This window comes from Mesoplodon densirostris, chromosome 12 (assembly GCF_025265405.1).
Source record: "Mesoplodon densirostris isolate mMesDen1 chromosome 12, mMesDen1 primary haplotype, whole genome shotgun sequence".
NCBI lineage: Eukaryota > Metazoa > Chordata > Mammalia > Artiodactyla > Ziphiidae > Mesoplodon > Mesoplodon densirostris.
This window is the reverse complement of record NC_082672.1, coordinates 10,813,185-10,831,329: the sequence shown is the minus strand read 5'-3', so window position 1 is coordinate 10,831,329 and position 18,145 is coordinate 10,813,185. Positions and strand designations below refer to the sequence as shown.

The following is an 18,145-nucleotide window of genomic DNA, read 5'->3' as shown; positions in this document are numbered from 1 at the left end:
ACAATACTTTGTTCTTATATGCAGAATGGAGTTGGGTTCTAGGCTTAGACAAATAGTTAGCTTTTTGTTTGTTTTTAAATCTAAATGAGTGCTGGGACTTGTGAAATGAATGTGTGATGTGGTATGATGATCTGTTGGATCAATCTCTTATACATCATAGGACAATCTAGCATTCCTACCTTACACCCTTAAATTTCATTGCATTTCCTTATCCTTGTGACAACTAACCCCCCCCCGCCTTGAAATCTTATCAATATGAATAACTTAGGCTTCCTTATTTTTTTCTGAAATAAAATTCATACATAATGAGTTACCTATATACAAAGTTTCAAACATCAGTATAATGCCATAAATGTAATGGAAAGGACAAAGTTTATAATAAAATATTGCTCAGATGTGTCTACATTAGAAGACTTGTGAAATAGTCAGAGGCTTGCATCTCTGTGTGTAATAACAATGAACTCCACTGGTACAAATGAGAGTGATGGAGTTATATTGTATGAACAGCTCAAAATTGTGAACAGGGTTTGAATCCATGCGATTTATTACCGTATAATAGCAATTATATGCAATGAAAATATTGAACATTTTAAATAACATGCTCACAGAATTGTTTAACAGAAAAAGTAAGGTACCCCAAAGTGTGGAGATATTCTAAGTTTGCAAATAAAGTGTACGCACACGCACACACACACAAACACACAGTAAAAATCAGTAAGTAACAGTAGGCCTGGTTTATTCTTCCTGTTGTAGACCAAGAGATTAACTAATACAACAGGGAAATGAACTGTCCGGTCACCAAACATTTTATTTACTCAACATGCTGACATTTCCTTCTTTTAAAAGGTGTTAATTTTAAAATTCTTTTAAAATTAATTCTTGAAAAAAAAAGCTATTTGAAGAGGTTGCTTCCATTTGGAAGCATTTTTGTATCCTAGCTTACTTGCTCAAACTCCTTCACCTGAGATTTAATAATTCGGTACAGTAGAGAAAACCTCCCTTAAAGCCATAAGTTTTCATTGTTTTATTTTTTGGTTTAAAGTTTCCATTTTGTCATTCTTGGGTCATAAAGGATTATCACATGTAGGTTTGTTTCCTGGTTCACTGTAATGAGACCAAACTCTCATTACCTGCCTCTCTCCTCCTTGCACCTAATAGACTCGTTGTCTTTTTCCTTTTGCCTCTCAACTCCTGTCCTACTTCAGTTCCACTCTCGTGAGATGCTGGAGGAGAGATCGTGTTTCTCTTGTGGCACACGTTTCTCCCAGACCTTCTACCCACTGTTCCTAACGGAAGCAGCTGCTAGGTGTCAAGGGCAGTGTTCCAAGAATCGAGTAACCTGAAGGGAGTTGCCTGGTATGGAAACCAGACTGTCAATACCCTTTCCTTTGACATTGGTCTTGTGCTGATTCAGCTTCCTTTCCAGGACTGCGACAGTTGGCAGCCTTGCACAACACTGTTTTCATGGCTTTAAACTACACTGTTGTTTCCACAGCTAGAAAAAAATCTTCCTTTCCTTAGAGAAAATTTGTAGGAGGTAACTCCATTCAAGTAAGTCTCAGTTTAAAGAGGATATATCAGGATCTTAAAACAGCAACAGCAACAACAAAACTCTAGTTTAAAGCAGTGAGAGAATTTCAAACTTTTGCCTTTTTAGGTATAGTTTTTTCCCAGCCAATAGAATTATCTCAGATTCTAGAGAGGAATATTGGGTATTATGAATGTATACTTCTCAAGGTACAACTTTTATCTTTTTAATATATTTTTTTAACCTCAGGCTTATTGGAAAATTCGCAGAAAACAGGAAAAGCAAAACATAAACTGTTTATTGAATCCCTTTGTGCTTGGGAATGTTCTATATGCTGGGAATCCAGTGATTAATAAGACATTGTGTCTGAAGTGAAGGAATTTCCAGTTGAATAGAAGGGTCAACATGGGCAGATGACAGACAGTACAGTAGGAGGGGTGTGTTTTCGAGCTATGAGTAGATACTAGTAAAAGTGTCCCGGAGGAGGTCTTGAAGAGTGAGTAAGAGTTTGCTGGTGAGAGAAAACATGATCTTGGGGTAGGACTAACTCTGTTAGTGAGCACAGAGGTAATGCCCAACCCTGAATGATACTGAACTAGACTCTAAGTTTGGTTCAGCAGTCAAGGTCATTTAGAAGGAACATATTAATTATGCTTGGAACTGGTGAATTTCATTGCTTTTCCTCAATGATTAAGAATGAAGTAAAAGGTTATTTTTCAATAATTTTTTAAAGCAGAAAATAGTTGTAGCTCAGCAGTTCACTTGTAACAGCAGATCGCTCAATAGTCAAGCCAACTGGAAGTCTAAGTCTGTTTACATGTGCGTCGGTAGAAACAAGTGTTTAAATTATATTTTCTAAAATACCAGTTTATTTGGACATCTTTGTGGACAGAATTTTTCAGAAGGAGATGCAGTAAACAAAGTATTTGGAAAATGGGCATCATTTTGAAAAGAAGGTGATAGATAGCATTGGAAATGAGGGTAAAATACTTCAGAATTAATAACTTGCCATTGAAGTCTCTGAAGGAGTTCAGGTGTTACATTACGTGTATTGACGGTGATGCATTGTGGCACAGACATTTCTTTATTGTTATTGTTAATTATTTATTCTAATTCTTTGTTTCTTATTATTTATATAACAGAATGTTAATTTATAAGCCACTCGTATTCTGCAGCTTTTGGAGGAAATTAGGCGTAGAAGGCCTGTGTTACATTACTGAAGTGCTCATATCATTTGCTTTATAAGATTTTGTTGTCAGAGCAAACACAAGGACATTTATAGTTTGCTGCCATTAATTGCCCAGCATTTAGATATTAACACAGGAGTCTGTTAATTAACTTGATAATAAAAACTTTGGGAATGTCAGTTGATAACGGTATTATTTGTTTTAAAGGAGATTGCTAGTGAAGCCTGGGGTTTCCTTTGCATTTGACTCTCTTTCCTTCTTGCTGACCAGGCTTGCAGTTGTCTTAGGCTTTGAACCAGGGCTGGGGATTTCCTTTTATGTTTAAAGAGCTTGTGAGCATCTGACGAGAAAACTTTTGAGTTGCTTTCAGGTCGGAGCAAGGCCCACTCCTAGACTGATTTCTGCTTGTTCGCTTGGGTAACCAACCACATAACTGCTTCTACACTTGGGTTGGAGACGCTCCTGGAGCTCACGTGGTGCCCAGGGCCTGCTTGGCAAGGCTCTTGGCTGCGGGGGAGGGTAGGGGTCAGAGGTTAGGAGGACAGGAATGAGAAAGTGGCAACTTTTCCTCTCCTACTTTTTTGTCCCTTGGGAGACAGAGTAGTATACTAAAAATGTAGCACTAATTTTTTTTTTTTTTTTTTTTTGCGGTACGCGGGCCTCTCACTGTCGTGGCCTCTCCCGTTGCGGAGCACAGGCTCTGGACGCGCAGGCTCAGCGGCCATGGCTCACGGGCCCAGCCGCTCCGCGGCACGTGGGATCTTCCCGGACTGGGGCACAAACCCGTGTCCCCTGCATCGGCAGGCGGACTCTCGACCACTGCGCCACCAGGGAAGCCCTAGCACTAATTTTGAATATACTATAGATGTAACTTGCTGCCGTAAAAGTTTCAGTTTATGTAGAATGGTCAGTTCTGTGTGTATATTCGTGTGTGTGTTTTGTTTTGGTTCTTGTTATTCCTGAAAGCTTCTTAAATAAGCAAATAGAAAAAACTACTGGAGAATGAAGAAAAACTTTTTGATAATGTTAAAATTTTATATGAATTTTTTTTTAATTGCTATAAAAACCAGGGTGGTCCTATACAACTATGCCTGCCTGGGTCTTTGCTTTTATTTTATTAAAAGTGGAGAAAAGGAAGAGAAAATTCTCACATCTTGCACAGATTGTTTCCAGTAATAAAGCATTTTTGGCTCTCTGATGGAAAACTTTCAATAGTTATTCTTTTTATGTTTTGGATTGTAACTGGGACTCTAACTGCCTTGGATTATAATTTGATAATGCTATTCACATTCATGTTTAGAATATTTTAAAAATAATTTTCTTCCTTTCAAGTCCCAGAATTAAAGGAAAACAAAGCCAGGAAGTGAGGAATTATATAGCAATAACAATATTTTAAGTACTTAATTTACTTTTGGAAAGGTGATGGAAGCTTCCTCCTGAGAAGAGGAAAGCCCCAGACAGGCCTGGGGTGTGTGTGCAGCCTGGCCCCAGGTTAGGCTGTGCTCCGACCTGTCCTCGTCAGAGCATCAGGCTTTCTTAGAAATGTGCAGAAGATCACATCAGCTGGCTGTGACTGTCTGCTGTGGTGATAGAAGAGGAAAACCTTACATTGTTTAAGATACGTTTTATGAAAAGCTGAAGAAAAATCTCAAACACGAGAGCAGGATTTGGTCTAAAAATCATTTAAGCTCCACACCATTCCCTGTTTCTAACGTAGCTGTAGTACTGGGTGAGCTTTTTTTAAGTTCTTTTCCTCACTTTTTTCTTTCCCCTCTCCCCCATCTCCATCTCCGTCTCCAATAGACATGGAGCCATGGGATTGAACTGGATGCCCGGACACTTGGGTACACTCGGGACTTGTTCTCTAGCTCTTTATCCTAGTTGCCCAGACTCGGGGAGCAGGTGGAGGAGGAAGCCCCTCCTCTGTAGCTGGGGATATCGTGAGGAACTGGCACTCACACCTGATGTGGTTCTCTTCATACCCCTTCAACTTGCTCTCTTCTCTGACGGCCCATTGGGATTGAGGGATGAAGTTGAGGATAGAATAGGTTATGCAGTTAGAAGCATCATCGAGGCTTATTATATTTATTCATACAATTCTCTTTCTTTGATATTTAAATTCTGACAATAGGGAGATTGAGGAATTTTTATTTTTCCTGGATTGTTTTTTCCTACTCTGAGCTGTCTTCATTTGTCTTTAAATGCTCATTTCAATTTGTTGAAGTATAGAAAATAAAGTAAAACATAACTTACATATATACCATTAAAATTCTTCCTTCATCAATTTCTTTGATTTTTAAAAATTCTTAGAGTAACAAGCTCTATGTATACGTATTCCAGAAGATGATTATCTGCAGATGTTTGAAACATAGGGTTACTTTTAGAATTGCATTGCTAGTGTGGGCAGTGACCACCTTTTTTCCTGGAAGGATAGCAGAACCAGCTCCAGTTCACTGACTGATTTTCCTTAGAGTGCTAGACTTTGGGGAGAGGAGTGGATGCATGCCTCTTTGCATTAGCCTTGGGAGGTGAAGGAAAGGTAGAGATCAAAGTAGGGTAGGGCGAAGCCACTGGATAAGTGTACAGCTGTGGTTTCCTAAAAGAAAAAAAAGGGATTGTCTGCATCAGAATCACCTGGAGTGTTTGCTCAAGTAAGTTCTCTTACTCCAAAACTGTTTGGGGGGGTGGGGAGTACCTGGGGATCTGCATTTAACTCCAGCAGGCAATTCTGATGCCTTCCAAAGTTTGAGAGCCATGGAGAGCAGAAATACTAACCAGAGCTTTCCAATCTTGTACTCTAGCATGGCGGATGGATGTCACCTCATATATTATGTTAATAGTGACCCTCAGAGGTCATACAGCAAGTTATGCCTGAATGTGGTGGGGCTTGGTTTTGATCCCAACTCTGTTTTATTCCATTTTATTTATTTTTTATTGAAGTATAGTTGAATTACAGTGTGTTAATTACTGCTGTACAGCAAAGTGACTCAGTTATACAAATATATACATTTTTTTTCATATTCTTTTCCATTATGGCTTATCACAGGATGTTGAATATAGTTCCCTAGGGTTTACTGTCTTCTTTATTGTTGTTTACAGTAGAGATGCATTTTGTTTCAGAGATAGGCTGATATTCAGGCCTTAAGGCCACTGATACGGGCCTTTGCAATTGTTAACCCAGGGTTTTTCCAATTTCAGTGAGCACTAGAATCTCCTGGAAGGCCTGTTAAAACACACATTGTTGAACTGTACACCCAGAGTTTCTGACTCTGTAGTTTGGACTTTGGGCGAGTTTCTCAACCTCTGTGCCTCAGTTTCTTCATCTGAAAATAGTACTTATTTCGTGGAGTTGATGTCGAGACCATAAGTGTTTATTCAGTGAGTAAAGTACTCTCAGGAGTGCCTGGTGAAGAGTAAATGTTACATAATTGTTAGCTGCTGCCGTCGGCAGCATCGTGGTTACAGGATGAAGTCCCAGTGGTTCAGTGAAAATTTTGATTCTTATTCTTAAATGTGGTTTTAGATAATGTAAATCACAATAGCTGACACTTATTGAACATTTAAATGTGTCAAGCACAGTGCTCGTTGCTTAGTCCCTCCTTTAATCATTAATATAACTTTTGGAGATAAGTTCCTGTTATCTTGCTTTTATGGATGAGGAAATTCTTTAAGTGATAAGTTACAGAGCTGGGTTTTCTTTTTGCTCTGTGTATTATTATTATTATTATTAATTACATAACACTATTTTTCCCTATAAAAAGTACAGCTGAACATTTACTGTGGCTCATTTGCTTTGTGAGTTTAATAAAATTAATCTATTAAAAATCTTAATTACTTTAGTCCTTAGCTCTTGAGTATCTTCATATTTCTCTTTAGTATTTTAGGAGAAGTGAAATTTAGGTAACCATGTAGCTTCCCTTATCACTCTGGACCCCTTGTTAGTTTAGGAAGAAGTTCTTGCAAAAACCAAAATAAAATAAAGGATTTTCTTAAGTCTTCAATGCCAGAGTAGTGGTCTCCAGGGTCCTAACTTGATTAACGTAGGAGAGGCAGCTGCTCTTGCTGGTGGTCCTCTCTCTAATCTCCAGTCCTCTCGTGGTTTCTCTTTCCTGCAGGCATAGGGGCAGCTGCAGCCTCAGGTATACTGGTAAGTCCTGTGTCATGGTGACATTCTTGTTGATGGCAGGCTACAGTGATAACGAGGGATCTATTATCAATACTAATGAGACTCTGGGCTTCCCTGGTGGCGCAGTGGTTGAGAGTCCGCCTGCCGATGCAGGGGACACGGGTTCGTGCCCCGGTCCGGGAGGATCCCACATGCCGCGGAGCGGCTGGGCCCGTGAGCCGTGGCCGCTGAGCCTGCGCGTCCGGAGCCTGTGCTCCGCAACGGGAGAGGCCACAGCAGTGAGAGGCCCGCGTACCGCAAAAAAAAAAAAAAAAAAAAAAAATATTAATGAGACTCATCAGAAAGAAAATAACAGAGTAGTTTGGATAAGCCTGTTCTTTTTCTAGAATGGTTTTTTTTTTTAATGGAAATAATTATTCCTTTCAGTTAATAGAAAATTAACAGTATTCTGAATCTAGCCTTTGGACTCATCAGTATATCTAGTGTATTACAGATAATAAGGCTTTAATAGAAGCATAGAGTCTGCCTATGGAATCAGTAGCAGTAAAAAAAAACCATATGAGATTTGGTCCTGTGATTTTTTTAATCTAATATAAAAGATTTTTGGAGCAAGGGTGAAGGAAGATGCAGGGGAAAGTATTGATATGGACTTAGAATTAAAGTGACTTACCATTATCCTAAAAGATAGCAGTCGTGATATATAAGAAGCCCCATTCAGCAGCCCCTGCTCTTGAAGTACCATGTGCCTAAGCTGCAGAGGCACTGGGAGGGAAGGAGGCACTGTACCCTGAGCCTTCTCAGCGCCGCTCAATCTGATATAGTTTCCAGAGCAGGAAACAACTCAGGAAAATTTGTTCAGGGTTGCACAGCTAGTGAATAGTCCAGAAGTTGGAATTTGAGCTTGGGTTGGTTTGACTCAAGTGTTTGTGGTCTCTGGCGAGATCTGTGGCTGGAAAAGGCATCTTGGAGTCAGTGAAATTGGACACTGGGCCTTTAAGAGGCTGAGCCAAAGTAAGTGTAAGAGTGTCAGATTTAGGCAAGGAGGGCATCTTGATCAGGAGATGAGGTCCCGAAAGGGTCAGAGTCAATATAAGGAGGTTTTACCTGGGGATCTAGGGGAAAATGAAACTGGGAAGGTTAACTTGGTTAAGATTATGGAGGGATTTTTTTTAATGCTCTTAAGGATTTATTTTTATTTATTTATTAATTTAAAAATTTTTGTTTTATTTATTTTTGACTGCGTTGGGTCTTTGTTGCTGCACACGGGCTTTCTCTAGTTGTGGCGAGCAGGGGCTCCTCTTCATTGCGGTGGATGGTCTTCTCATTGTGGTGGCTTCTCTTGTTGCGGAGCACGGGCTCTAGGCACGCGGGCTTCCGGAGTTGTGGTACACGGGCTCAATAGTTGTGGCTCGTGGGCTCCAGAGCACAGGCTCGGTAGTTGTGGAGCACGAGCTTAGTTGCTGCGCAGCATGTGGGATCTTCCCAGACCAGGGCTCGAACCCGTGTCCCCTGCATTGGTGCCACCAGTGAAGTCCGATTTTTTTTTTTTCAAAGACAGTTAAGTGTTAGGATTAAATAGTACAGCAAACATGTTAAAGATAAAATGGGGCGAGGTTAAGAAGCTGTGAAAGAGTAAATGGTCAATGCATAGTGGGCTTTCTTGGGAGATTGAGGATTGAAGGCAAGGGACCAATTCAGAAATTTTGTGGTCTTGCAGGTGTAAGCCGGAGTCAGTACCACAGCCTCAGTCCCAGTTCTGGATTCCTGAATTCGTCTCTCATACCATTAACTCCATTTTACTTTAAATGGACATTTTCAAACAATGAACAGAAGTAGACAAACATATAGCGAGCCCCACACACCCATCACTCAGCCTTCAACGATTATATGGCCAGTGTTGTTGTGTGTACACTTGCTCTTCCTTCACCCCCCCAATCCCCGCCCTCAATATTATTTTGAAGTAAATCCCAGCTATTGTATCATTTAATCTGTCAGTATTTCAGTATATAGCTCTAAAATATAAAGGGCTTAAAAAACGAAACACAAACATTATACAGTTATCACATTTAAAGAATATTTTTTCATACCAATTATCCAGTGTTGAAATTTCCAGTAGTTTCATAAATGGATTAAATGTTTCTGTTTAATTTACATTGTGGGGTAGTTTGAGTCAAGGTCCAAACAAAATCCACTCTCATAATTGGATGATACCTTTTCATCTCTATGGTTTTCCTCTTCCTTCATCTCTTCATCTCTCCCTCTTTTCCTCTCTTCCTCTCTCCTTTCCTTTTTGCTGTTACAACTTATTTGTTGAAACTAGGTCATTTTTCTAGTAGAGGTTCCCACAGTTTGAGATTTGCTGATTGATTTGCTATGGTTTAATGTATTCCTCAGCCCTTTTAAATTTCCTATAAATTGGTAGTTAGATATACAGGCTCATTATCAGATTTTTTTTTCCTGAAGGAATATCTCATTGCTGTTCTGATCATTAGGAGGTAAAGGATGTCTTGATTTTTCTCATTTTTGATGACACCACCAATGCTCACTATAGTCTTCCCTCCCTCTTAATTTCCAGTTTTTTTTGTTTGTTTTTTTTACTACATTCTTTTATAGTCATCTTTTTGCCGTAAGACTGCCAGTAACAAACAGCAAAATGTGTTTTGTAGCATATTGCTACCAGGCAGTGTAGCTGTTAACATGATAAATATTCTTGGACATGAGCCCAAGTTTTGTTCAGTTTTATGTTTGTCCTCATACATTTATTTTGTATTGCTGTGTCTAATTCTAACTGTAAGCTCTTGGAAGGCATTCAGTCAGTAATTCACCAGGCTTTTGAGTACCTGTCGGTGCTCAGCGCTGGGAACCCAAGAGGAAGTAAGAGTCCAGTTCAGGAGATACACAAACAAATAGTTTAAGAATTTATAATGCTGTATTTTAAGAATACATCTGAAGTTGATGTGAGGTAGTTGTTTGGGGGAATGGAGGAGTTAATTTCTAGCAGGATCTTGAAGACAGCGATGCTTCAGAGACACAGAAGGAAGGGCACCCACCTGGACTGAGAGAGTTGCACATGCAGACAGGTGGCCCTGTGGAAGCCTGTGAGCAGTCAAGTGCGTGAAGCTGAGGACTTGCGGTGGGCCCGGGGGAAGGCCAAGATGAAGCTGGGGTGGCAGCTGGAGGTTGTTTGATGAGCTTTTCTGTGCCAGAGCAAGGACTGTGGACCTCATTCTGTAGGCACCACGGAGGAGGCCTTTCCAGGCAGTAGCGCAGCATGGCCATTTGTATTTTAGCAAGTCTGCTCTGGTGGCGTGGCGGGCAAGAGGCTGTGGTGTAAAGGAGCTGACAGCTGGAGGGAAGATGAAGGGGATGGACTTGACAGTGATTTTAGGTCTGGTCATGTGTCAGATCTATATGGATGGTGAGAGAGGTAAGGGGTGTGGAATGGCTCTGAGAAGTCCATGTGGATGGTGATGCCCTTGACCAGGTGGCCCTTGAAGGAAGGGGATCAGATTTGAGGAGGACAGTTAAGAGAGTCATTTCTTGACATACAAGGGACTCCTTGAGTACAAGGGACTCCTTCATAATGCAGTTAAAATATATGGGACTTGAAGTAGAGAGATTCGGGAATCATCACCATCCAGGAGTCTGCATGGAGTCTTTGGAGGGAAAGAGAGGAACCAGCAGAGGATCCTTCAGCGAACGTAATCTGAGGAGGCAAGATGGGTCTCTTTATCTTGTTTTCCATCAGCCTGTGGACCTTAAACGACTATTTGATGATAATGAGTAGTAGGTAGAGTGGCCTTGTATTCAGATTTGTGGGAGTTTGAAGTTTTGATACTTTTTAATTCATAATATTATAATTGAATGTTTTGGAAGTATCCCACACACAAAATACTTAAGATTCATAATTTTTGAAAAGGGAATTTAGGAGAATAGGTGGAAGCTAGGATAATACCTTAAAAAGTTAAAATTACATCAAATCCTTACGATAATGCTTGAAGCTTACAGGTGTCTGTAGAGTACAGCTAGGGTGGAAATGAAGATTTGTCCATCCCGTTGAGTTGCTAGCAATGTGCTCAGACACTAGCTGTGCACATTGCTTAAGGTTTTGTTTCCTCCTGGTAAAAAACAAGCTGATAGATAATAGGGACCATCTCCTGGGGTTGTTGTAAAGGTGGAGCGTGCACGGCACCTGTCGCGGAGCCCTGCCTGCAGTGTCCGCTGTCCTAGTCAGTGCTCTTCCCATTAGGGCGTTCCTGAGGACGCGGTGGGGTGATGGGTCCATTCTCGAAGTGGATACTTTATAGGTTTATATTGTTTTCCTTTTGGAAAGGATATCTTAAATTTATGTATCTGCAAACTAAATTAGGTCAGTAGCACGGGAAGTTTCTTGGGCAGAGTGATGAGTCCATGTGACTGGCAGCCCCGTGTGGCCAGCAGGCATCTTCTCTGTGGAGTTGATTGCACTCTCCTCTCCACTACAGTGCCTCACGTGCCAGGACCCGATCTGTTTCCCGTTAGTATTCGGGATTGATGATAGGAGTTTCCAAAGCGGGAAGAGAAAAGGAGCGAGAAATCATTCTGACCTAGATACTGTGAGATGTTACGAGGCCACTCAAATCCTCATCACCTCACTTTAGATGACTGCAGTAGTACTAAGTACCATCATCCTTCTCTTTCTAGTACATCTGTACTTCATGTGATTGTTGGAAAAACCTTTCTTAAATAACTTGAGAATCATCACATTCTAGATCTAGAAGCCATAGTGGCTCCCTGTTGCCTTTGTTTCAGATCTGAAGCTCTCTCTGCAGGACTCCAAAGACAGCCAGTGTTTGCTAGCTTCTTGGCTTATCCTCCCCAACCTCTTAGCACCACAGCTGTTTGTTTGTCTAAATTGTTTTCTTCTGTTACTGTCTACCAGTCCTCCCACCTCTCCCCTGGTCTGAGTTTGCTGCCTTTTGTACTGTGGTTGGGCATACCCTGATGCTAAGGTCAACATCTTTAGCCGGGTGATGGACTGTGAGTGTTCACTGACACTTCTTTTGCTGAGAGCACTTTGCCAGCCTCCATCAAAATTTTAAACGTACCAACCCTTTGGCAGAAGTTCCCCTTGTGGAGAGTAATGCTACAGAAATATTTCAGCTGAAGATGTATGCACAAGGATGTTTATTATAGTGCTGTATGAAGTAGGGAAAGACTGGGAACAACCTAAATGTCCATCAATAGGGGACTGGTTAAATAAGTCACAGAACTGACTAATACAATACTGCATAGCAAAAAAAAGAGAATAAGGTAGATGTTTAGATGCAGATATAGAAAGAGATATATAATGTATTGTTAAGGGACCACAAAATAGACTGTGTACAGCAAATACGCTCCAGTTGTTTTTAAAGGAAAAAGGATTTAAATTCACATTTATTCTTGGTTGTGCATTGAATGATTGTGGAAAGATACCCTATTAGCAGTAAGCTTTGTGGAGGGGATCCTGGGAAGTAGGAGACAGTCTTTCTTTTCATTGTTTATCTCTCTGTATCTTTTGAACTCATACCATGGGAATATTTTTCCTTTTCAAATTTTTTTTTTTTTTTTTTTTTTTTTTTTTTTGCGGTACGCAGGCCTCTCACTGTTGTGGCCTCTCCCGTTGCGGAGCACAGGCTCCAGATGCGCAGGCTCAGCGGCCATGGCTCACGGGCCCAGCCGCTCCGCAGCATGTGGTATCTTCCCGGACTGGGGCACGATCCCGTGTCCCCTGCATCGGCAGGCGGACTCTCAACCACTGTGCCACCAGGGAAGCCCCTCAAATTTTTTATAAGTGTCCTTGACGTTACTTACTTACTTACTTACTTACTTATTTTGGCTGCGTTGGGTCTTTGTTGCTGCATGTGAACTTTCTCTAGTTGAGGTGAGCGGGGGCTACTCTTTGTTGCAGTGCGCGGGCTTCTCACTGCGGTGGCTTCTCTTGTTGCGGAGCACAGGCTCTAGAGCGCAGGCTCAGTAGTTGTGGCGCACGGACTTAGTTGTTCCACCACATGTGGCATCTTCCCGGACCAGGGTTCCAACCCGTGTCCCCTGCATTGGCAGGCGGAGTCTTAACCACTGTGCCACCAGGGAAGCCCTGTCCTTGACATTTTATTCTACATTTTCTTCATAGTCCCATGTTGCCATTACTACTTAATTCATTTCATTATAAAAGAAAACAGAAGTACTCCTGCTCTTGGCCTTTACACTAGAGCCAGGACATAGTTTTGACCTTATCCTTCCTCACAATAGCACAGTATAACTAGTGTTTCCTTCCTGCTCATCCTTCACACTGTAAGATGTTAAGCACCCAGTGAAGGGACTGTTCCATACAAGGTATTCAATAAATGTTTAGACATTTTTAAAAATAATTTTATTTATTTATATTTATTTTTGGCTGCGTTGGGTCTTCGTTGCTGCGTGCGGGCTTTCTCTAGTTGCCGCGAGCGGGGGCTACTCTTTGTTGTGGTGCGTGGGCTTCTCATTGCGGTGGCTTCTCTTGTTGCGGAGCACGGGCTCTAGGCACGCGGGCTTCAGTAGTTGTGGCACATGGGCTCAGTAGTTGTGGCTCGTGGGCTCAGTAGTTGTGACTTGCAGGCTCTAGAGCACAGGCTCAGTAGATGTGGCTCACGGACTCAGTAGTTGTGGCGCGCGGGCTTAGTTGCTCCGCAGTATGTGCGATCTTCCCGGGCCAGGGATCAAACCCGCGTGGCCTGCATTGGCAGGCGGATTCTTAACCACTCTGCCACGAGGGTAGTCCCTAGACATTTGTTAAAAGTAACATCTAAGTGAAAACTTCTGAAACAAATGTGTACATGCCCCTATCTCAAGCTCTTTTCACACTTTTTTTGTTTTGTGAGTCAGTCTCTGTTTTACCTTTGATCTATAACATAAAGATGGTTAAAACCAGAATCAGTCAGTGGTGAAAAGCTTGTGAGTGAGATGAAGAAAAATAATACTGATAAAGGACTCTGAAAGGATAAACCACACTTCCCTTGTGTGGCTCCTTTGCGTTGTAGCATTATCACAGTGTGACACTCTCTTAAACAGTCACAGCTGTGTATTTGTCACAGTGACAATGTGTGTGTGTGTGAACTAGTGTGCAAGCTGGTGTGCACTGGTTTAAACTTTTGAATATCAGAGTCTGCAGTGATGTGTTGAACATGAAGGCTGCGCTTAGTTGTTGTTTATAAAATATGGTGCTGAATGTATTTCTTATTTTCTAATACAGACATTGGCCTCTTGTTGTCTGTTAAATTACTTATTCCTACTTACTTTTCCTGAGATGAAAATAAGTACCTACCAGAAAATAAATATAGCTCTGAAGGGGAAAAAGCTCAGGTTTGTTGTGATATATAACTTTTATATCTTTATTAAAGCTGCCAAATGTAGACTTTATAGTCCCAGTGTAAGTTATATATAGATGATGGTTGTTTTAGGTTAAAACTTGGTACCTTTTCTGGATGTTCTCTCAGTTAAATTAATCCTTATGTTCAAACGTAAATTGAAGCAGAACAAGTTCCATTTTCAGTGATTCTCACTAAATTTTGTTTTGGTTTTATTTCCAGCTGTATTTAATAACTGAAAGCCTCTTGTGGTTAAGAATAGTGTTTGAGATTTTGGTGGAATCTAATTATTTAAAAATTTTAAGCCTTAAAAGATGAAATGTAGAATCATAGTAAAATTTCCTGATGGCTTTCATAGTCTGTTAGTTCAGTGTTGCTTATTTTAGAGGGGACCGTATCCACATTAAAATGTGTATTTACTGTACTTGTAACGGTCTTTTTCAGCTCGTTTAAAAAATCAGTTCATTTAGCCACAAAGAGAAAACAAAAGGAAATGTAAAAGGCTTATATGCATAGGGCATGTGAGCCTGTTCCTGTTTCTTAACAGTTTACTAAAACAAGTGTCTAAGCACTGCCCGTAAACCTTGTGTGCACATGTGTGTGTTTGAGGCACAGGTGGGGATCTGCTAGTTTGTTTGCCCATTGCGAGGCTGTTCTGCTCCTTCGTGGGGGGTTTTTTGTAACAGGGTGAAGGTCCCTGAATGGAGGCCTTGTTCCCGGCTTGATTTTGAAGTCCTCGCTGTTAATCTAAAGGAACCTGCAGGACATGCAGCTGGAAGTCCATGTGACAAGTGAAAGTCTGGGATCCAGAGCAAGTAGTGTGTGTGTGTGTGTGTGTGTGTGTGTGTGTGTGTGTGTGAGAGAGAGAGAGAGAGAGAGGGGTTTTGCCCCCCCCCCCCAGTCTAATTGTTACCCTCTGCCAGCAGCCAGACTGAAGAGCTACCCTTTTAAATATCCTTGGGCTGCCTGTGCTCGGAGACCTCCCCTAAATGTTATCAGATAAAAACCTGGACAACTGAGTGTAATTCTCTTACTAAAGTATAGTACTGACTGGGCATTCTGCACTGCTGTTAGAGGTTAGATATCTTGATTGGTTGTTTGGGGGGTTTATGTAAAAGGAAGAAGAGTTGCTTGGGAAATGCTGGATTGTTGGCATGCTCTTTGCTTCAGAGCCTGTTTAAAGGCAGGTTGCACCAACACTTGGCTAGTTAAGTCTAGTTTGTACAGCTTGTGTACTTTCAGTACCAGCTATTGGTCCAAAGTTTCTTGGCTTAAGAAGCTGTGTCATTTTAAGTGTATACTCTATGAGAAAGGGGTGGGGCAGCAGAAGCTTTTTATAGGGTTTCAACTCATTAACATTAATTTTTAAAGTAATATTTTGAGACTGTAACAGGGGAAGTAGAACTTGTATATTATGTTTCTTTCATTCTAACACATATTTAAACTGACAGGGAAGAAGGAGAGAATTTTATTTTTAAGTGATATTTTCCATTCTTTTTTTTTCTTCCCAATCAGAAACTGGTTCTTCAACTTTCAGTGCCAATTAAGACATGCTATAATCAGCATTTTACACTCTGTGCTGCTGTTTGACTTCGGGTGTAAATGGGGGTAGACTGTTTAGTAACTGAGCATGCATAGTTAAATGCTAGAGATCGGACATACAGTAAGTTTGGTGTGGTATTTGGTTTATATTTCAGCATAATACTGAAACCATGCAGAATTCCTCCTGGAAAAGTGTTCAACAGGATGCCAGAAAGGCCGTGTCACTGATAAGTTTCTCTACTTCAGTAGGTTTTTTTAGTGTGTTTTGTTCCCCACTGCTGTTTTATCCTTTATTGTGGTCCTTTGGTAACTGTGCCACGTGAACATGAAATTCTATACGTGAGTGTTTATTGGTTTTGTAGAAACCCCAGGGTACTGTCAGCTTAATAACTGTGTTGTTTTGTGGGTTGCTGAGAGGGCATATTAAAAGTGAGTTGATAATAAAGTTTTCATTAATTATTTTAACATTTTCAAGGTAATATTAAAGACAGTTCAACCAAAATCAGAATTAAACAATAACATGAGCTTTTGGTTTGCTCTGGTTTAAGAGAGTTTGGTTCCAGCTGGCTTTCTTTCCCTTCTACGACTGACTGTCACCTTCCTGCAGAACTCAAATATGGTCTTTAGGTTGTATGGTTGCATAATAAATTTAATTGTTAATTATATGTATTTTTGCTCTTGATGATTCACTACCTTTTTGTATTTTATTTTTGCTTTTGAGAAAGTGTTACAGAAATGAAAATTATAACATAGATGTTTGCTTAAATGTAAGATGAGTTGATACTTTGTGATAAGCCTTTGCTTCATCTTGATTACCAAAGAAGCTTATAACTCATTGAGATATTTCTTTATATTTGTGTTTGTTTAGGATATGTCTCAGGAAGGCTATGGAACTAGGTCTCAACCTTCTCTGGCTCCTGGAAAACCCAACCATGAAGACTTGAACTTAATACAACAAGAAAGACCATCAAGTTTACCAGTAAGACTTAATGTACTGATTTGGAAATTCAATGAGTTACAGATTTCTAAAAAGAGCATTTGTTTTTGTTTATTCTACTTTATATTGAGACTTGGGGGAGAAGCTTATGGATTTCAGGTATATTTGTGATTTATTAATTTTTATTTTACAGTTTCCTTCTCAAAGGAGCTGTGTAGTCCTGAATAAGTCTATTTCATTTGTAGGTGTCTCCGAGTCCAGTGTTGTAGGTATCTCTAAGTCCAATTGGAAGCTTTTATTTGGCTGATAGGTTTTGTGGCAGAAAGGTGTTTCTGTTGTACAGTTGTGCTTTGCATAGCCTGTTGCTTTCTGGTAGTGATTCAGAGCAGAGGTATCTATATAGGAGTTACATGTAAAGGAAATTCCCATTTGGCAAAGAATGAGATAAAGCATCCAGTGGTAGTTTGAGTTCCTTCTGGGACTTCATGTAACGAGAAGTCACCCAATCTCTTTTCACCCAAAAGAAAGTATTTTAGTTTAAAATTGGAAAATACAACTTATAAGTATTTCTATTAGCAAATTATTGGGTATATATTGACTAGAGTAGTAGCTAAATTATAGGTTACATGTTAATGCCCTTAGATAGTTCACCTGTGCTTAATTTTCTTTTTTTTAATCCCCCCATGGGCAACCTCATTTAAATGAGATATTCCTTATAACTTCAAAGAATATATTTGTGCAAACAAATTTTTATATATATTTTCTTGTTAAAATATTTTGATGTGAAGACATTGTTATTGCTCAATCTCTATTAAGAAGTCGTATTTAAGACAGGAACTCAGACTAGCCATGATTTTAATTTGAATCTTAAACATGTTTACATTAAGTAAGATTTATTATGTTACTTCTAAACATTTGAGAACCAGCATTTGTAAAGAACGTTATACATGACATTTGGCACATACCGTACCCATTTTTAAGTTATATGTAGCCGTAGAGTAGAAGGTAAGTGATGGCTACAGGATGTGTAATATCTTTGAATCTGATGCACATGTATTTGAAACCCTAATTTTTACAGCTTTTATTTCTATGGTGGGAAGTGGGTAAAATTTACTGTGGTCATTTTTTAGTCACATTGGAATATTTATTATCTAGTTATTTGGTTTTTGAAGGAATGAAAAAGGTAATGGACTCTGTGTTCTAAGCTGTAAGCTTTTTTCTTCAGCAGATAATTCACAGCTTGGTGAGCATGGTGTGTGTGTGTGCGCGCGCATGTTCGTGCGTGCGTGCACGTGCACCTGCATCCGCAAATGCACGTGAATGCTGTTGATAAATGCAACATTTGCTGAACATTTGGAAATTGGCTTGTGGTTTTAGGAAATTTAAATTGACTCATGGGAAGGTGGGCAGTGGTTGACAGTGAATTCTACTTTTTTACCACAGGATTTTTAGTGTTTTAGA

At 40.2% G+C, this 18,145-nt stretch overlaps 1 protein-coding gene across 8 annotated transcripts in view; it reads left to right on the top strand.

Moving 5' to 3' along the window:
- ARID1B (AT-rich interaction domain 1B) overlaps positions 1 to 18,145 on the top strand; it is a 413,166-nt gene that overhangs the window by 137,505 nt on the left and 257,516 nt on the right. For all 8 annotated transcript variants that reach the window (XM_060114324.1, XM_060114322.1, XM_060114319.1 and 5 more), the window contains exon 4: positions 16,616 to 16,726. In XM_060114324.1, the coding sequence (XP_059970307.1) occupies positions 16,616 to 16,726 (111 nt within the window). The remainder of the gene's footprint in view (positions 1 to 16,615; positions 16,727 to 18,145) is intronic.